The 21651-nt window shown below is 42.5% G+C and overlaps 1 protein-coding gene across 1 annotated transcript in view; it reads right to left on the bottom strand.

Annotated features, from left to right (window-relative positions):
* The window catches only part of MYO10 (myosin X), a 261210-nt gene that overhangs the window by 82229 nt on the left and 157330 nt on the right, over positions 1-21651 (bottom strand). Inside the window, 10 exon segments of the mRNA XM_018065535.1 lie at positions 7069-7149; positions 9668-9776; positions 12612-12694; positions 13582-13650; positions 14079-14171; positions 14693-14759; positions 14871-14971; positions 15120-15266; positions 16877-16995; positions 18469-18598. Coding sequence (XP_017921024.1) covers positions 7069-7149; positions 9668-9776; positions 12612-12694; positions 13582-13650; positions 14079-14171; positions 14693-14759; positions 14871-14971; positions 15120-15266; positions 16877-16995; positions 18469-18598 — 999 coding nt within the window.

Raw genomic sequence — 21651 nt, 5'->3', positions numbered from 1 at the left:
GGAACCTACAGCAGTAAGAATTAAAGATGGTGCATAAGTCTATCTCTGGCAAAGTCAAGTATTCACACACCATGAGCATCATCATGGTGTCCTTTGACGAGCAATTCAATTCAACATTTACTGAGCACACATGAGGGCCTGGATGTGGACTGGGCTACACAGCAGGGTGCAAAGATGGAAGACACAGCCAGCAAAGCTGTACATGGTCAAGATCTTTTGTATTTATGGAATACCTTATTCAGAAAATAAGCCAGTCAGGGCTTCCCTGGTGGCTCAGATAAAGAATCTGCCTGCAATGCAGGAGACTTGGGTTCAATCCCTGGGTCAGGAGGAATCCCTGGAGAAAGGATTATGAGTACCTACTCCAGTATTCTTGCCTGGAGAATTAATTCCATGGACAGAGGAGCCTGGTGGGCTACAGTCCAGAGTCGGACATGACTGAGCGACTAACTCACTCACTTACTCAGAAAACAGCACTGGCGTAGAGAAACCAAAGCCTAAAAAGGAATGTAAAGGGTCACTGGAATAAACTCAGAAAGGCTCGTGAGAAACAAGATGAGTAAAATGAGAGGGGAAAAGATCTAGAAAGAATAAGACAGGACAAAACAGTCATGGCAGGAAATGCACTATGTAGTATCAGAACTTTCTAATATGTGGACTCTGCTAAAACAAACAAAAAAACCTAAGGAAACATATAGCAGGCAGCATTCCTGGGGACCACACAAACATGAATCCCTAGGACTCAATGTGCCGGATTCATGAAGCCATTCATCAAATCACGATGCCTCAGGAAACAAAAGGCTCCAGTTTCCATAACACTACATGGCACTCTCAGTTCATGTGTGGTCCTGAGTGTTGTCTTAAAGAGGGACCAGTGGCTGCATGAAGAGAGGGACACAGGTCAGCAGGACTCACTTAAGGGGAAAAACTGGCCTCCTCTGAAGCCTCTAGAAGACAACTTCGGTGTGAGACGGTTGGGCCGTCCTCCTATCTCGGAGCCTGGAGACGGTGCTTTAAGACAAGGCCATCACAGCCAGGCCGGCCCTGTGTGTCCAGATCCGCTGTCCTACTGGATGTTCCATTTTCCAGCAAACGTGGCTGCAGTCCAACTCACAGCCTGCAGGGCTTCCCTCCTGGGATGCCTGGTCCAGCACTCCCCTTGGCGTGGACACCCCTCTTCCCTTAGAAAAACCTGACTCCACGCAGCCACCTCTGCTAGAAGCTTCCCCCCAGAGGCCCGCAGGGTCAGGGCCATTCAGTTGACCCATATCCTGCCTTTTTAGAGCACACCTGATAGAATCTTTGAGGATATGCTTATGCGGGGTTAAAACTTAAGGTGACCTTACAGGGATCAAAGATACTTCTGCCTAGAACCCAAGAGCTCTTCACATCAAAAGACAGAAGAGTGAGGAACGCCAGCCAGGTCCTTTACATTTCCTTTTAAGCTTTGGCTTCTCTACCCTAGTGCTATTTTATGAATAAGTGAGTGAGTGAGTTGCTCAGGCCTCTGACTCTGCGACCTCATGGACTGTAGCCCACCAGCCTCCACCGTCCTGTGAATTCTCCAGGCGAGAACACACCCTGCCTCTCCTGCAGCAAGTGGGCCTCGCGCTCGGGGCTGGGAAGTGCAGAGAACCAGTTCTCACACCCGGGAAGGCTCTCCTGATATTTATCCGTCTGTTCCCTGCTTTAATTCTGAACTGAGGAATGTTAATAATGGAATTTTCTGACTAAAATTACTTGCTGAAACAACAAGCAAGGAGAGAAGACAGAGATCACAGGCCACAGGACACCCTGGGGGAGAAATTCTGAGGAGGCAAAGCAGGTTTTCTCTGGTACCGATATCTCCTGGGGTTGGTCTGGACACATCTGGCCAGAAACTAGTACTGCCTAAGCAAATCACAAAGGTCTGTCTAGTCAAAGCCAAGGTTTTCCCAGTGGTCAGGTATGGATGTGAGAGTTGGACTGTAAAGAAAGCTGAGCACAGAAGAATTGATGCTTTTGAACTGTGGTGTTGGAGAAGACTCTTGAGAGTCCCTTGGACTGCAAGGAGATCCAACCAGTCCATCCTAAAGGAGATCAATCCTGAATATTCATTGGAAGGACTGATGCTGAAGCTGAAACTCCAATACTTTGGTCACCTGATGAACTGACTCATTGAAAAAGACCCTGATGCTGGGAAACATTGAGGGCAGGAGAAGGGGATGACAGAGGATGAGATGGTTGGATGGCATCACTGACTCGATCGACAGGATTTTGAGCAAGCTCTGGGAGTTGGTGCTGGACAGGGAAGCCTGGTGTGCTGCAGCCCATGGGGTCACAAAGAGTAGAACACGACTGAGCAACTGAACAACAACAAGCAAATCACAATAGGAAAAGGCTACACGGTCACATCACCAATTGAAAACTGTCTGATGGAGAAGCTGCCCTCCATAAACTGAAGATTCTAAGCTGACAGGAGGACTGCACTCCCCAGTGTCTTCTGAGGCAAAGAACTGGCTGCAGGCCAGCCCCAAGAGATATGCCTTTATTTTCTTCATAACTTAGTGCCAGGAGGACTTCCCAGTGACGCTAGCGAAGTGCCTTCTATACAATACCCAAGGTTAGCTCCAAATCATTCACAACAAAGGCCCACAGACTATTATAGCGGAACTGACAGAACTGTTCCAGCAAGTCAGTTATATTCTCCCCGCTCACACCAGCTTTTCAAAGCAAAACACATGGGCTTCCCAGGTGGCTCAGTGATAAAGAATCTGCTTGCAATGCAGGTGACGCAGGTTCGCTCCCTGGGTCAGGAAGATCCCCTGGAGGAGGAAATGGCAGCCCACTCCAGCATTCTTGCCTGGGAGAGCCCATGCACAGAGGAGCTTGGCGGGCACAGCCCACGGAGTCGCAAAGAGGCGGACACGACCGAGCAGAGACACACAGGACTTTTTTACACCAGTTTTTTCAAAGCAAGACATAAAAATCCCCAATAATGAAAACCCATAATATTCCCCAAAGAGCATTTCTAGACGCTTCAGGCCAAGTCTCCATCCTGAGTGTCACACTCTTGCCAAGGAGAGGACACAGCCTGTAACACAGGCCTGGGGTGCACAAGCCGTGTCTGCATGCTCGCCGGGAGCCTCGGATGTGTTGCACAGGTCCCTAAAAGCATCAGGCAGCTCCCCCACTCTTCCTGAGGCCACAGACTTTACAGCCATTGTTCTCACCCCCTCTCGGGCCACAGAATTGCCAAAAGGAACCTTTAGAAGCTGCCAAAACCCGTGATCTATGTTCCTGAATGATGTACAAAACAGCTCCACATACATCCCTAAGACATCTCTGGTGGTCAAGTGGTTAGGACTCCATGCTCCTACTGCAGGGGGCACAGGTGCCACCCCTGGACAGGGAACGAAGAGCCCTCATGCCAGGAGATATGGCCAAAAAAATAATACATCCTCTCAAGGCCCCCTGATGAATGTCTGACTTGAGAAAGGTATGAGATGAAGCCTGGAAACACACACTCCCCATGACTGGGCAAAGACAAACAAGATTTTCCCTGTGACATTTCCAGAAGCATTCATCTTTGGACAAAAGTCATAAGAAACTACAAATGAAGGTTGTTTACATACATTTCCTATATCATCACCAGGAACACTCCAATATGTCCAATGGAACTAAACAAATGCTAAGAAGTGAAGTCGCTCAGTCGTGTCTGACTCTTTGCGACCCCATGGACTGTAGCCTATCAGCCTCCATCCAGGAGATTTTCCAGGCAAGAATACTGGAGTGAGTTGCCATTTCTTTCTCCAGAGGATCTTCCCAACCCAGGGATGGAACCCGGGTCTCCCGCATTGCAGGCAGACACTTTATCTTCTAAGCCACCAGGCTAAGTGAGTCATAATTTACCTTTCCCATAGTCTAATTAGACCCTTCACACTTGGTATCACACCTACATCTTAGGCCTGAAACAACTCAGTTCTCCTGTCTGACTTGCTGGGTGCCTTTAAAATGGTACCGAGATGTGTTTTCAAAGTCTTTGACAGTCCTGTCCATCTCCTGGTGGGTTATTAATTAGTGCCTGCCATAGGTCAGGAGGTAGGAAGGGCTGTGAGCCAAGAGAAATAGAACCGGAAGCTGGATTGGCTCTTTTTTTTTTTTTTTAATGCAAACATGAAAGCAATTAGACACAACCAAATCTCAGTAAGGAAAACTAAACATTAAAAAGAGGCAGTTTCTTCAACATTCTGAATGAAGTACTTTCAAACAGGCCTAATTTCAAAAGTGATTACAATTTACAGAAAAGAACTAACTCCATGCCATCCAAGTGGGAAAACAAAATCACGGAGGACCAAGGTTTTAAAGTTAAAATTTCTATCCTTATAAATAAGGCCTGGCAAGGCTGGCCCTCCTCATTTCATTGAATCTAAGATGCCAACGACTGTAAAACTGCACAATTACTTCATTACTAAGAAGAGAGAAGAAGTTCCCAATTAGACTGTGGTTTGCCAAAAAAGCTGTACATTGTATCTCAATACCCATGGCCTTAAATTTGGGACAAACATGTAGGTTCAAATTATGGTATTATTGGGACTTCCTTGGTGGTCCAGTGGGTAAGACTGTGCTCCCGGTGCAGGGGACCTGGGTTCCGTCCCTGGTTAGGTAACTAGATCCCTGCACACCTGCCTCAACTGAGAGTCTGCATGCCTCAATGAATATCCTGTGAGCTGCAACTAAGACAAAGAACAGCCAAACAACTATTTTTTAAAAGATATATAAAAACCCAAATTATGGCACTACTAACGTTATCCTTGTTGTAAAAAGAGGAAAGAAACACTGGCAGAGGTTAACAGCTCCTCTAAGTGTAGATGCAAACACAAAGCTCCTCTATCCATCGTGCAGATACTGCCAATTAGGGTTTTAGAAACCGTGAAAGTGAAAGTCGCTCAGTCGTGTCCGACCCTTTGCAACCCCATGGACTATACAGTCCATGGAATTCTCCAGGCCAGAATACTGCAGTGGGTAGCCTTTCCCTTCTCCAGGGGATCTTCCCAACCCAGAGATCGAACCCAGGTCTCCTGCACTGGAGGTGGATTCTTTACCCAGCTGAGCCACAAGGGAAGCTTTATAAAGCACAGCTGCTGCTGTTGCTAGTCACTTTAGTCGTGTCCGACTCTGTGCAACCCCCATAGACGGCAGCCCACCAGGTTCCCCCGCCCCTGGGATTCTCTAGTCAAGAACACTAGAGTGGGTTGCCATTTCCTTCTCCAATGCGTGAAAGTGAAAAGTAAAAGTGAAGTCACTCAGTTGTGTCCGAATTTTAGCGACCCCTTGGACTGCAGCCCACCAGGCTCCTCCGTCCATGGGATTTTCCAGGCAAGAGTACTGGAGTGGGGTGCCATTGCCTTCTCCATAAAGCACAGCAAAGGGATATAAACCAGCTGACATGGGACATGGTTCTGTTTAACTTTTATGTTGAGCATAGTTGATTAACAATGCTGTATTAGTTTCAGGTGTACAGCAAAGCGATTCAGTTAATACACATACATGTATCTACTCTTTTTCAAATTCTTTTCCCATTTAGGTTATTACAGAACATTGAGCAGGCTTCCCTGGGCTATACAAAAGGTCCTTCACGGAACACAGCTATGTTTTAGCTATTAACTTTCAACATTCTGTCCAAAAAAAACACCTAGGTATTGTTAAGATGCTGTTATTTTGTGATAATCTAACACATTTTATTAAAAACTGGAAAAATGAAAAGACGAGCTACTAATTCAACTGCCAGACCTGATGGACAGTAAGTCATCACAGATCTACAGAACCACAATCTCAGTCACTTTAGGCCACACAAACGACAAATGCTCCCCATCACACCTCATAGTAACAAACCAAACAGATTATAATCTCCCCTCATTCAGTTTTTGCTTCCTAGAAGACAGAATTCAAAATTATGGTTCTAAAAAAAAAAACAAAAAACACCTTAAATTCTAAAGAAGAAATTACTATAGTATTAAGTCAGAGATAACTGGAAAATAAGATAAAAGATCCGCACCAACAGTTATGGACACCAGCATTAGGGACCATAGGACAATCTCTCGGGAAACAGTCGAGGTCAGATTCCTTACCTGAGGCCTTATGAGGGTGGCATCTAGTTCTTTCCCACGAGGGGCCTTGACATTATTATTTTGTTGAGGGATTTCCTTTCTTCACAGGGCTAACTAAGAGCAGATGTTTGCCAAATCAAGATCGTGTCAATTCCTTAACAGCACTTGAAGGCAAGTTACCCATTTAGCCTTAGACAGAGCAGCTCTTTTCACCTAATACTAAATTTTCTTAATTGAAGACAAAAGGAGATGGAGGTGGCAGAGCATGAGATGGTTAGATAGTATCACAGACTCAATGGACATGAATTTGAGCAGATTCCGGAGACAATGAAGGACAGGGGGGCCTGGCTGCTGCAGCCCATGGGGTTGTAAAGAGTCGAACACAACTTAGACACCAAACAACAAATTTTCTTTTTTTCCTTCAGATAGATTCTCTGTATAAAACACACACTGTTTTTGATTAGGACATGGCATTAAAAAGCTAAAGACCGAGAGCCGAGACACTAAAACTTTTGATGACAGGAGTCCTCTGATTAGTTACAACTAACTAAGTCCCTGAAATCCATTATTTACTACATAGAATACAGACCCTTTGTCATGTTTAACAATAAAGCAAAAGAAAAAAAAAATGAAAAAGAAATCTATCGAAACAAAAAACACACCAATCATTTCTTCCAAAAGGTATATATCACATTCTGGAGCTTGCCCAAGAATCTGAAAGCAATGCTAAAGGAAAAATGTGAAGGTTTCGAAATGTTTCCTTTTAGACTAGGTTTCTCTAAAGTGTAACGGCATCATTCAAAAGCAAATAGGTCCAAAAGACAAAGGGATTTTTTTCCCCACTAAATGTTATAATAATGTCAAATCCAACCATCTATAATGAAAAGAACTTTGGAGAAATCAAATCAGCAAGTAGCCATGCCGGAAAGCAGTGGCCTTAAATAAGACAGTCTCAGGGGAGAACTGTCGTAAATCTTACCTTCTGCATGTTTGGCTTGATACAGCGAACAAAGAAAGGATTAGAGGCGCTTAGCGTTGCCATTAAGGAATGCAGGGAGTCCTGTGAGAAAGAAAAAAGTATAGGTTGATTTGGTCTCTTTCTATGTCTTTAAACTTCTCAGCACCCTAAGCACTCATCAGAAACAAGAAAACACAAACCTGAGGAATGATAGTGATTTTATTTTTAATCATGTCACTCTAATAAAAGTATTATAGTTGTCATACAAACTATTTCACATATGCAAAGCTCATTTGTTACTTCTTTGATATATACTGGAGTGGATAGCCAGTCCCTTCTCCAGGAGATCTTGCTGACTGACCCAGGGATCAAACCTGGGTTTCCTGCATTGCAGGCGGATTTTTTACTATCTGAGCCACCAAGGAAGCCCCTTTGATTTTTAATCATGTTATTCTAATAAAATAAAGGTATTATAATTATCATAGAAATTATTTCACATATGCAAACATTTATTACTTCTCTGATATAGTACCATTAAAAAATACTATTCTGTTAACCAGCAAAAAATATAAAAAATAAAAATAAAAAATACCCTGGGATATTTTAATGTTTATACAGAAAACCTGAGAAGTATCAACTCTCCTTTGGAGTTGTTCCTTCTCATTAATTATTTCCATGGAAATGACAGCTTCCACAGTGACAGCTTCTCACTGGTCTTTGAACCACGATCTTTCAATCACCAGGCAGATCAATCTCCTGTAATACTGCTGTCTTTCCTTTAAAACCTTTTTTTTTTAATTGTGAAGAATTTTTAACATTTACCAAAGCAGACAGAGCATGTAAGGAGTACCTGTCATCAGCTTCAACTCCTGGCTAATCTCATCTCATCTGTCCCCTGCTCTGTATACACCACACCCACTTCTAGCAGAAAAGCAAATCCCAGACACTGTGTTGTTTCATCCTTTAATATTTCAGTACGTATTACCAAAGGCTAAATACTTTAAAATGTTACAGAGGTAACCACAATATCATTCCTGAAAAGAATTAACACATATTTCTCACTATCAAGATGAAAAGGTACAATGAGTTCAGGATTCATTTTTAAGTACTCAACTGTCTCAAATTTCATAATTTTTAAATGGTTTATTCTTTGAAATCAGAATGCAAATAATTAGATCCATGCAGTGCAGTTGGTTGATATGTCTTTTCAGTCTATTTCCCTCAGTCTCTAAATTTGTCTGTTTCTTTTTTATAATTTTGCTGTTGAATAAACTGGATTGTCCACTACATTGACTCGTTACTTCTGTGCTCAGAAAGCCTTAGGATTTCTCACAGATGACGGAATGTCCTGGAATTCATGGCCCCTCATACTCTGGTATCCATTTATCATCATACAAGGAGGCCAGTCCTCTGGGAACAGGACTCATTCTTGACTTGGGACCCTGCCTCCTGCCTTTGTCTCTACCTAGAAGCTCCGCCCATTCTCTTCCATTGCCTGATTCCTAGTTCAATTTAAGTCACCAACATCGCAAAGTCTTCCAAGACAACTCCAGGCAACACTGACTTAGAAAAAGACGACATATGACCCCACTGGATGAATAAGAGCCTACGGTTGAGAGTCAGATAGACTCAAGTTCCATCCAAATCCTAGTTTCAGTCCTCGGAGGGACTGAGCAAGCCTCCATTCCTCTAAACCTCAGCCTCTTCATCTGTAAAATGGGGACAATAATACATACTTCTAAGATGGTGAGCCAAGTGAACAAGACCACATATGTAAAGGTATTAGCCCCATGACTGTAACATAAGAGTATATAATAAATGGCAGCTGTGATTATTCAGCTATTATTAAATTACATCCTATCAGGCTCACACCTGCCAGTACTGTCAGCAATGGGACTGTGAGTGGAACTGATCCCCAAACACATTGAACAACAAACCTCACAGAGCACCCCCCAACCCCACGGCATCCAACTGAGTAGCTACATGAAAGAGAGTCTCCCAGAGGGCAAATTTAATAAAGGTCTGATGACTGACATGCCTCCATTCCCCCTCATGTAAGGATCTGGGGGTAAAACAGGACAATTAAATTAGAGAAATGGCCTTCTTCAGCTCTGCCTCTAAACTCTCTAAAAGGCTTAGATATTTATGATGCAAATAAGAACGTTCCTTATTTTCCCTGAATTCTGGACATCTGAACAAGGTGACTGACACTGATCTTATTTAACCATGCACTTGGTTACTCTTCCTAGTAATGATACTGTAAACCTACTGAGGAAAATTTTTTTTAAAAATCCAGACACAGGAAGAAATATACCTTATATGCACCTGAGCCTTTAAATACAAATCAGAGCAATCCCAAATAACCAAACAGTCCTTAAAAAGAATGACTATTTCATAAACATAGAATAAGTAGTTATTTATCTTTAATAAGACAAAAAAAACCCTTTTTTAAAAAATGGCTCAGGAAACAAAAGTATATTTTTCTTCCTAAAATCCTGTTTTAAAAGGATGATAGAAAACAAGTAAACCCTTTCATAGACCTCATAGATGCTCATTCTGATTATAAGTTCCTAAAGTCACAATAAAGATGGGTCCATCCAGACCAGCAGCATAAACTAACCTTGAACTGCGAGCTGACCGTGGGCCGCCGGTGTTTGCTTCCACATTTCAAGGTATCCTGGTTATTGCGGCTGGAAACGTGTTCAAAGAGGTCGTAGATGAAGTCGAATCTGTGTGAGCAGAGAGCAGGAGGGCCATGAGGGGTGCACACCCAATTATTAGGTGCTCGATCACTATAATTATAATGCAGGTTCCCACTGAAAATAACACACCAAGGCCTGCATGAGCTAAGACAGCGTTCCAAGATTTCACAGCCACCACCGCCCAGGAGCTTCAGGCACTGAAGCAGATGTGGCCGCTTCGGAGTGCTGGAGTCTCACCGGGGAGAAGAGGCCGTGTGAAAATGACCCAGGTGACCAGCTACTCCGGAGCTGAGCTTTGCAACCCAGCGGAAGGGGAGTGTTGCCCTTGTGCAACTCGGTGCGGCAAAGATACAGTCAGTTAACAGGTGGAAGGGCACCAGGCTGGAGTGAGACTGACTTGGTTCAATCCTGCCGTCCCCTCTTCCTAGTTGTATGACTTGGATAAGATGCTGGTCTCTTTCCACACCTGTTTTCTCACTTGGAAATGGGAGTCATTTTAGGATGTAACCTAGGAAGCTGGGGTAAGGATGAAATGAGGAAATGGAGGCAAAAGGCTGAGTGTGATGCCTGGCTCATCCTAAGTGTTGATGATCACTGTTATTATTATTAAAAAGTTCTAGAAAATCTATTGCCACTACTGACAAAGTAAAAGACTTCTCAGGAGCTTTTAATTTATATTTTTGGCTGCACTAGGTCTTCGTTGCTAAGAGGTCTTTTCTCTAGCTGCGGCGAGCAGGGGCTACTCCCCAGCTACTGTGTGTGGGCTTCTCATTGTGGTGGCTTCTCTTGTGGACCACAGGCTCCGGGGCACATGGGCTTCAGTAGTTGCAGCACTCAAGCTCAGTTCAGTTGCTCAGTTGTGCCCGACTCTTTGCGACCCCATGAACCACAGCACGCCAGGCCTCCCTGTCCATCACCAACTCCCGGAGTCCACCGAAACCCATGTCCATTGAGTCGGTGATGCCATCCAACCATCTCATCCTCTGTTGTCCCCTTCTCCTCCTGCCCTCAAGCTCAGCAGTTGCGGTTTGTTGGCTCTAGAGCATGCAAGCTTCAGTAGTTGTGGTGTGCTGGTCCAGTAGTTGTGGCTCGAGGGTTCTAGCACAGGGCCTAATTGCTCCAAGTCAGGTGGAATCTTTCCAGACCAGGGATTGAACCCGTGTCCCCAGCACTGGCAGGCGGATTCTTATCCACTGCACCACTAGGGAAATCCTCAGGACCTTTGTGATCTTCTTTGAATGGAAGATGTTCTGGGCTATAAAAACCAGGGGTCAGGGGTGTAGTGGGTAATGGCTTTGCTAGAACCAGGAGAGAGACAGTCTGGCTTTCGCATCCCATCATGGGGACAATGAAAGGGCTTCCCTCATCACTTCTCATTCTGTTCAACTCTCTCTCACTTTCGTCCTTGGGTGATGTTTCGTTCATTCTCGCTCTTCGAAGTTCTCTGTACTTTGAGCGCTTTGGAGAAAAGCTTTGGGTGCCATTAAAATGTCCCACTGGAGGAAGAAACAGCAACCCAGTCCAGTATTCTTGCCTGGGAAATCTCATGGACAGAGGAGCCTGGTGGGCTACAGTCCATGGGGTCGCAAAGAGTTGGACGTGACTAACGAGACGGAATGCAGAATGTCACAGATGCCAAAGGCAAAAGAGAGCAGAGAGGCAAAGACACCAAGCCTCTCCATCTGCAGAGAGAAACCTGGGCTAAAACAGCGCTCTTGCCTCCAATTCCACTTAACGTTATGATGGCAGCAACCAGTGGAAGGCCATCTTGCTGGCCTCCAGGCCTCGGCCCTTCTCATCACCAAATGTTCCATTTAACCTCAAGACCCCGCTTTTACTTAAATGGAGCAATTTAAATCTGCTTTGAGAGAGAGGTTATCTGCTGTGGTTAAAACATCACCCTTTTTATAGGTCTGAAAACGCACCTAAAAATAAAATTAGCCGACAAGGTTGTAATTAGGGAATCTTCATAGAGGAGGGTTAAGACACATTGAAAGATCAGCCACTTCTATCCTGAGCTTCTAAGCTGACACTTAAGATGGGTTCTCTTCACCCCAATTCACAGCTATCTGAGTGAGAGGGTGGCCACCTGGGACTTTCATTTCTAAAAGTATTACAGCTTTTTAGTGACTGTGCTACTTTCCTTCCTTAGATATTGAAAATTTGTGTTAGAGATTCACACTGGATCTAAGACACATATTGATGACTTTAAGGGCTGTTTCCTCCTCTTTCTCTCTCACAAAGCCTCCTAAAAACAGGAAGCCTCCTGGCTTAATATATACGAACAAATGAATTCATCATCAAAACTTTTCAGCATATTTTCCTTAACTACTGATTTAATGATGTGAATTTACAATTCATGAATGAATAAATGAATGGGTAATTTCAGCTGAATATTTACATATTTATTTCTCTTGATAACCCTTACACTAACTAGAGACATAAGGTCCTACAAGACCCGAGGCTGACATCAATTTAACGCATAGCTCTAAGCTTGCTATGAAGAAACTAGGTCATGCTGGTTAAAATCTTAGATTCTTGAACCAAGCAGAACAGATCAAATCTAGTTGAAGAATCCTGGGCAAGTCACTTAACCACGCCATGCCCAATCTCCTCACCTGCGTAACAGGATGAATAAAAGTATCTAATTTATGGGCTTGGTGTTCCAATGCCACCTCATTAAATGGTAGCCACTGCCACTAGGGCCATTCATATATCTCTCAGGTCACTTTATTGATCAAATATTGCCCAGGGAAGAACACATGACATCAAGTTGCCCCCATATTAAGTTTTTCTGTGTTTGTGAATTAAAAGCATCTGCACAGACATCACTCTGACATCTCAGAAAAGAGACCAACGCACCGGCTTTCTCTCAGAAGGTTGAGAAGATCATCCCTGAAGGTATCCCTGTTCTTCTCCAAGATGCCCCGCACATCATACTGAACCTGGTTTGCAACAACAAATGAGAAAAGGAAGAACTGGTCAAAAGAATCATCTCAAGTCAGAAGCATCCCCTTTAAAAGCTGGACGCATCATTCAGTATATTTATGATCAGCTTCTGAAATTACTATTGTCTAAATACCAAATGGGCAAATATCACCCGGGATCTTGATTAAGAAGTTGCCTGTCTAAGGGTGTGGGGAACCGTCCTACACTGTTGGTTGGATTGGTTCAGCCACTATAGAAAAAAGTATGGAGGTTCCTCAAAAAATGAAAAACAGAGTTGCCGTATGGCCAAGTAATCCCATTCCTGAGCATCTATCTGGACAAAACTCTTAATTCCAAAAGACAAAGGCAGCCCTATGTTCGTAGCAGCACTATTTACAATAGTCAAGACATGGGAACAACCTAAATGCCCAGCGACAGATGAATGGATCAAGATGAAGTACATGTATATACAGAGGGATACTACTCAGCCACAAAAAGAACAAAATGCCATTTGCAGCAACAGGGATGGACCCAGAGATCACCGTACTAAGTGAAGTAAATCAGAAAGACAAATATCACAATATCACTTATATATGGCGTCAAATGACACAAATGAACTTATCTAAGAAACAGAAACAGACTCTCAGCGAGAACAGACCCGTGGTGGCCAAGGGGGAGCGGGGAGGGGAGTCTGGGATTAGCAGAGGAAAACTGTTACATGTTGAATGGACAAACAGGGTCCTACTGTATAGGGTGGGGAACTATACTCAATATCCTGGGCCAAACCCTAATGGGAAAAGTATATATATGTGTGTGTAACTGCATCACTTGGCTGTAGAGCAGAAATTAACACCATACTGTAAATCAATCACACTTCTATCATACAAATTCAAATAGGAGTTACCTCTCCAGCATAGTGTTTCACTCCAAAATTGTTGACTGCAACTCTGGGCTTCACATAAAAGTGGTTATTCTAAAAAAAAAAAAAAAAAAAAAAAAAAAGTAAATGCCCAGTTTCACTCACTGATTTCCTGACAGTATAACTACAACTGCCAGTGAAAACAATTTCAAAATCCACGACATATAAGAGCTTTGGGACACATCATGTGATCCACTTCATCAAAATCATGCAATTCTGGTCTGTGTCATTACAGTAGGTTAAAAAGGTTAAATTTTATACTCAAAGTAAACGTGGGCATATTCTGACAAGTAGCCTCAAATCTATGCCTTTGGCTTATTTCTATTTAGTTCTGGCAGAGCAAAGCTTCCGTTTGAGAGAGAAGAAAAAAAATCAATGTGAGTAACACCGTGGGGCCAACAGCCCCTAAATCTGTCCTATATCATCTTAATCCACAGATGAGCTGCCCAGACACAATGAGGAGTTGGCAGGTGTGGACATACAGCATGCTGATTGTGCAACTTCTCCAATAAGGTGCTATCAGTGGCTTGAGGAAAATGGCTTTCTTCATTGATAAGGGCTAGGAGGCCAAGTTTCTAGAAGAGAGGGGGAAAAAAAAAGGTTAAATATGAATTAAACATTGAATTTTTGCCTCTATGTACTTTTACAGCTCCTTTCCTCTCTAGTCTCTATCAAGTGGTAAAAAGGGCACAGTTTCTCAGATTGAAAAATTCAGAATGACCCACTATAAAGAACTCCAAACTCACTCCATACTGCAAACACTGAGCCCCCTGCAATCTGGCGACCAGAACGTTTACAGTTGGCCAATCTACAACTGGGAGGGCAAAGTTTCTGATGCTGACTTAGAATCTCTGGGAAGCCACTCTGCTCACTGTTGATCTTAAAATATCGACTTCAAAGAGACAATGGGCTTGAAGCAGCCAAGTCCTTAAATTCAACCTTGCACAGTTACATGTATGCTTCCAAATGGTCCATTGTGTTCTAAACATTCACATCTTTCATGTGCGTGTTCGTACAAGCTCTTTTGTTCCCGTAAATATGAATCAGCCCAGCTGGACACCCTAGGGACTATAACAATTCTTCAACAGTGTGTTACCTTCTCAATCAAGTCCAGGCATTCTCCATTGTCTATCCAGTCAATATCTTCCCACACTAGGCCTTCTCTGTACAAAGATTAAAAAGGTCCAGGCTGTAGTAAAATATCACTTCAAAACTATCCAGTGTAGGGACTCATTTTCTTAAACATTTTGAAATTCAATTCAGTGAGTGCTTACCTACTATATTCCAGTTGTTCTAAAGAAAAGATATGCTTGTTGAAATATTCCTGAAGTTTCTCGTTTGCATAGTTTATATTGAACTGCTCAAAGTGATTCACCTAAGGGGGGAAACAATCCAACAAGAGTCTTTAGCACTCTCGCTCTTACATAAAAAGGTAAAGAAAAGGCCAACAAAAGTCTGTACAGAAAACATAGAGTTTGTTTCATGAGATCTGCTTAGGAGGATCCCACTCATTGGAAGCACACCTCAAAATTTTCAAATCCAAAGATGTCCAAGATGCCAATAGACTTGAAGTCATCTTTGCCTTTGATCCTGCTGTTGATCTTCTTGATCACCCACTCGAAGCAGCGTGCGTAAAGTGCCATGGCCAAGGAGTCCCTGCTGTCTGCCGCCTGAGGGGAGAGGAGACAGAGACGCGGTTTCCCTGATGACTGCAGGGAACCGGATGGGCATGTCTATCCGTGCTGCACACAGGAGCCACTCAGTCTACATCCACGCAGCCTGTGTCAAGTGAATCAATACCATCCAGGAAAACACAGCTGTCTAAAGAAAGGGAAACCTGAAGCTTGCTTATTTGCAGCAAGATTCACCTTGAAGCATCAGACTTTCAAACTCAGCTTTACATATTGAATTATAAGAAAGAATTGGAACCAATATATACAACTCTAAATTTGATCAGGTTTATGCCACTAAGTGCACTTTCCAGGTGGCTCAGTGGTAAAGAATCTGTCTGCCAATGCAGGAGACTAGGGTTCAACCCCTGGGTTGGGAAAATCCCCTGGAGAAGGAAATGGCAACCCACTCCAATGTTCTTGCCTGGAGAATCCTATGGACAGAAGAGCCTGGTGAGCTACAGTTCATGGGGTTGCAAGAGAGTGGGAAACGACTTAGTGACTAAATAACAACAACAATATGACATTAATTAAGACCTGACTTCACTCATTATCATCTTCTCATATTTTACTTTGTGTACATACAAGTTTTCTTCATGGTATGGTTAGCATCTAGTGCATGTAACTGGCTCAAGGCAAGTTGCAGAGACAAAAATAAATCATACAACATACTGTTGCTTTGCTTTCATTAATAAGAATAATAATTTATTAATTATAATAAAACCAACACCAATTAATAATTATTATTACAGCTGTTTACTAACTCTTACTCTGCACCAGTCACTAAGTTTTCAGTTCGGTAGTTCAGTTGTGTCTGAATTTTTGGGACTACATGGACCGCAGCACGCCAGGCTTCCCTGTCCATCACCAACTCCCAGAGCTTGCTCAAACTCATGTCCACTGAGTCGGCAATGCCACTAAGTTTTTAGCATTTATGTATTTTTTACTATCATCCTTATACATGGCAACCCACCCCAGCATACTTACCTGGAGAATTCCATGGACAGAGGAGCCTGGCGGGCTCCCGTCCTTGGGGTCACAGAGTTGGACATGACTGAATGACCACTACCTTCACATCCTTGTCTTGGGGCTTCTCTGGTGGCTCAAAAGGTAAAGAATCTGCCTGCAATTTGGGACACCCAGGTTTGATCTCTGGGTAGGGAGAGCCTCTAGACAAGGGAATGGCTACCCACTCCAGTATTCTTGCCTGGAGAATTCCACGCACAGAGGAGCCTGGTGGACTACAGTCCATAGGTTCACAAGGAGTCGGACATGACTGAGCAACTAACACTTTATTTTCATCCTTGTCTTACAGAAGAGGAAACTGAGGCACCGTGAATAAATTCCCAAGACGAGAATATAATAAGCTGAAGACTCAGGACTCAGACTCAGAAAATCTCCCCCAGTCCTATTCCTCTTAAACATTCTGCTACGCTGTCTCTAAGATGACCACTGAACCACTTCGCCTATCCCCTCAACATGGATGTCTTACTTTGATCCTGAGCCAAAAGCATTCAAATGGATCGCTGCAGTTACTTATTCAAATCAAAACCATGGATCTGCAGACCCAGAGGCATCTTTAGAAGTTGCTCTGAGGGCCACACACATACCTGCTGAATGTTGAGAGGTGTAAGGATCTCCTCCCCCCGGAGGAACATGGACCTCTGGGTCAAGGCGTCTGTGAGCTGTGCCGGGTCCAGCCCAAGTAACTCTGCAGACCTGCCCAAGGCTGGGGAGGAAGGACAAGGCGAAAATGGATGCACAACCCCAAGAAGGGACAGCCCATGGGACCCCAAATGGGTGCAAAGCCAATGCCACCAAGCGACACAGTAAAGCAGAGAATATTCCTAAGTCCCTCGGGCAGGACCTAGAGGACGTATGTTCTACTGGCAGGCTTTTCACTCCCTAAATGAGTCTTAGGTTTACGGCAAACAACCTGGTACTTGGAACAAGTGCGGTCCAGAGAACCCCCCTGGCAGGTTCCCCAAGACGCTATCAGAGGTTTGCAAGGCCCGTAACTATTTCAATAGTAAGACTAGCTTTTTTTTTTTTTTTAGTGATAAACTCTGTTATTTGCTTTTTCACTCTCATTCCCTCACAAGTATACAGAAGAATATTCCAGAGGCCACATGACATGAGTAGCTCAACAAGCTGAAGGCAGAAATGGAAGCCAGCTGTCCTTCATTACACCAGATATTTCAAACAGTTACAAAACCATTAGACAATGTCAGTCGTTATTGACTTGCTCTTTTTTGTTTTGGAACATGGCCTTTCAAATAAACTACTACTTATTTTACTATATGCAAGGGGTTGGTTACGGTTATTTTAAAGTAAATCTATTATTATTTTTTAACTATCTCTGCTTTTATTTCCAAAGGGCTTCCCTGGTGACTCAGATAGTAAAGAATCGCCTGCAATGCAGGAGACCTGGGTTTGATCCCTGAGTCAGGAAGACCCCCTGGAGAAGGGAATGGCTACCCACTCCAGTTTTAACTGCCTTTGTTTTCATTTCTAAAGCAGTAAACACCCACAGGTATGATCCATGGGAAGGAGAACTACAGGCCTCTAGCCCTGGGCAACTCGAGGGCCACTTTGAACTTACCCTCATCCAGTTTCCAGCCTCTATGCCCTCATCCACTGCATCCATCAGAAAAGTTTAAAGAATAAATCACTCCAGAAAAATGACAACTGACATTGTAACATGTATGTTAACTCGCTTAGTCTTAAGACATCTCCGCTGTGCACTTTACAGTGAGAAGTCATGAGTGTTGAAGGGATAAGTAACCCAAGGAAACAGCTTGTGGCAGAGCCGGGCTACAAACCAGTCATCCTGGCTTGAAAACTAACGGTCTTAACCATTCCACTACGGCAGCCCTCGGTAGCCAGGAATTAACTACAATGGCACTACACGCCTGACTCAAGACATTCTTCCTACATCAAATTCTTGTTGCCCCTATTTCCTCTTCTTGGCCCACTTTCCTTCTTTCTTAGCAGAAAATGAGAACACAGCCACCATTCCATGCAGTAATCACTTGTTTGATGCTTTGACCCTTTATTAGCTGACCTTTCACATCAAACTTCTGTAGCTCTTCTTCTAGGGCTCAAAATATTTTTTTGTCAAAGGCCAGACAGAAAATATTTGAGATCTACATTTCTTATGAGGCAAAAGCCAAGGAAGTGAAGCGGGGAGAAGCAACCTTACCCGTTTTGAAGGAAACTTGCGCCCCACCAGCAGTGATAAATTCTATATTCCCAAGATGTAATATACCAGCAAGCAACCTCAACACTTCCCGAACTTCTTCCTTGCTAAACTGCATGACCTCCATTGCCATCTGGAAGGAAACAAGGTTAGGTTTTCATCTTTTTTCATACTAAAAAAAATGAAAATGGTCAATACTCAATAAAGTTACTAAGTACAAGGCAAGAAAGCAAGAAATATTGGGGGTTGGCCAAAAATTTCATTGGGGATTTTCCATTAGATGCTGCAGGAAAAAATCGAACACATTTTTCGGTCAACCCCTTTTATATGACAAACACTTTAAATGGGTACACATAAAAGAAAAGCAAGACATTAGGAAAGAATTGTATGATACTTAAGAGATAACCCAATCAATAAGATAAAAAAAAATAAGTATCTGCTTTACACACAAGACTCCTGTTTATGCCAGAAAAGAATTACTCCAGAGAGTCATAGTAATGATAGCAACAAAAAAATTCTTTCTATGTGTATCAAAATGTAATGGAACATTTATTTTCTTACACATAAAAAATAGGGGGCATGGGGTGGGGAGGGAGGTGGGAGGGGGTTCAGGTTGGGGGGACACAACTGCACCCGTGGCTGATTCATGTCGATGTATGGCAAAACCATCACAATATTATAAAGTAATTATCCTCCAATTAAAATTAATTAATTTTTTAAAAAGAAAATGTCAGGGTGGGGGATACTTCATGAGACTTCTCCAGTATAAATTTGGGGACTTGTCTTATCGGTTAAAAGAAGCAGGGACCCTGATAAGTAGAATGAAATTCTCCATCAGGGGTTCTAACAATAGAAGAAACTTCTGCTCCTTTTGTAAAAGATGCTGATGGAAAAACTGAACGGATCTAGATTTGTCTTCCCTGACGGTCATCACACTGCTATTCTCCATTTCTCCAAAGGATTTTTAAGGTCTTACTTTGGCCTCTGGATACTAAGTAGACGTTAACACAATGCTGATTTGAAAAAAAAAGAAAAAAGAACAAGCACCAACAGGGGCTTTGTTCCCCAGAAAGTTTCTGAACTGAAACCAGGCATCTTCTGAATCAGATCAAAGATTTGCTCATTATCTCTTAGGATTTAGGAGACATATTCTTGTCAAGAAAAGAGCCAGCTACCCTCTCCCACTCCTGCTCTACACATACGCACACGGATGCACGCACGCACGCACACACACGTGCAGAACAGAGGACGGAACTGCTGGCAATATGGATGAAAATAACCTACAAAGAGAACTCAGACCCATGATCACTACAATGACCACTGGAATGGGAAGAAGGAAGCCACACAGCACTGGGAAGCCACAGAAGCTGCAAGAGGAAACGACTGGAGATTTTAAAATATGAAAAGTAATTTCTTTACGAGGAAAGAAAAAAAAAAAGCCAGAAACAAAGGACAAAAACAATAAACAGGAAAACAAAATTAAAAGAAAAAACTGCATAAGGCAAGGAACCAACAGCTATATTAAGAGACACGTGACGCAGTAAAATAGGCACCTTTTGTAAGAGGAAATGCAAATCCAGAGAAATGTTTTCCTTCCTAGAAATCCAACACGTGCATATTGAAGAAAATGAGATAACTTCTATTAAATTAACAAAAATGTTTCCGAATGATAAAATGGGTGAAAGTGGGGTATTTATGCAGTGGTCACTCACTGGTAGTATAAGTCAGTATAATCTTTTTGGAAAAAACAAGATTATGGGTCAGCGTTGGGCTGGACCACCTAGGTACATAATCTTAAAATGTTCAGAGAAGTTACACAAGTTTCTCAGGGTTACAAAACCAAGATTCAAAGTCAGGCCTGACGAACACAAAGTCTAGGAACTTACTACTCTCCATTCGGTTGTATGCTTTTTTTTCTTTTTACGTCCTTAGAAAGTCAGTCGCCTATGTAATCACCCTTAATTTCAGTGCTGGAATTTTTTCATTTTTAGCTACCATATGTGGCATGCAGGATCCTAGTTCCCTGTGCAGGGATCAAACCCATGCCCCCCTGCATTGGGAGTGCAGAATCTTACCCACTGTACCACTAGGAAGTTCCAATGCTGAAGATTTGTTTCAAAGAAAATCTCGACAGGAAAGAAAGCTTTTTAAAATATTCACTATCTTAACACACTTTCAGAGAAGAAAAAGTTCTAGCTCTTCTACAATCAGACAAGTCAAATATAGTAAGTAAACTTGTTATAGAACAGTATATAGTTTTTAAAGGAAATTATCAACATTACCTAGACACATGATATTTATGATAGCTTTATGCAAAAAGTACTAAATTATATTTGTGCAACTAATTTTTTTTTTTTTTAAGAAAATCAGGCTGGGAACAAAATCTACAAAATTGAAAATAGTTGCAATGTTACCACTGGCAGGCTAATGGACATTATATTCACATCTTTTAATATTGTTGACATGTTTTTACTATAACAACTGAGTCTGTTAATGGGTAAATGGATAAATAAATTGCTGTCTATTCAATGGAATACTATTCATTGTAAAAAGAAACAATTCTGTTAGGTGCAGTTTGGATGTGTGAAAGAAGCCAGAGAGAGAGGAGAAGAGATTTTATACGATTTCATTTTCAGGAAACTCTAGAAAAGACACATTTTTCTAGGTTTCCTAGGGCTAGGGAGTCTGGGATTGTCTAGGAAGGGGGACAAGAAATCTTTAGGGTGTAGAATTGTCCTTCAGTTTGATCGTGGTTGTGGGTACACGAGTGCATAAATTCAAATTTTACTTTATATGCTTTATATGAGGGCATTTTATTATATGTACATTATAACTTAATAAAAGGGACTACAAAAAACATAAAAATAAAAAGACCATGAATTGTTTAACAGAGTAAGAGAAAAGACCATCATTTTATGGGTACAGACAAAAATTGATGCCAAGAATAAGAACTATCAGTCAAGTGCTCATCAATTTTTAAAAACCTATGGGAAAGTAATTATTCAAATTTACTTATTCTAAAAGCAAAGAAATATGGCTAAGAAATACAGAATATCTATTATGCTCAAGACTTTAAAACAGTAGTAGTAGCAGTAACGTTAGTCACGTCTGATGCTTTGCGACCCCACGGACTATAGCCTACCAGGCTCCTCTATCCATGGAATTCTCCAGACAAGAATACTGGAG

Source organism: Capra hircus, chromosome 20 (assembly GCF_001704415.2).
Source record: "Capra hircus breed San Clemente chromosome 20, ASM170441v1, whole genome shotgun sequence".
NCBI lineage: Eukaryota > Metazoa > Chordata > Mammalia > Artiodactyla > Bovidae > Capra > Capra hircus.
This window is presented reverse-complemented; position numbering and strand designations above follow the sequence as displayed.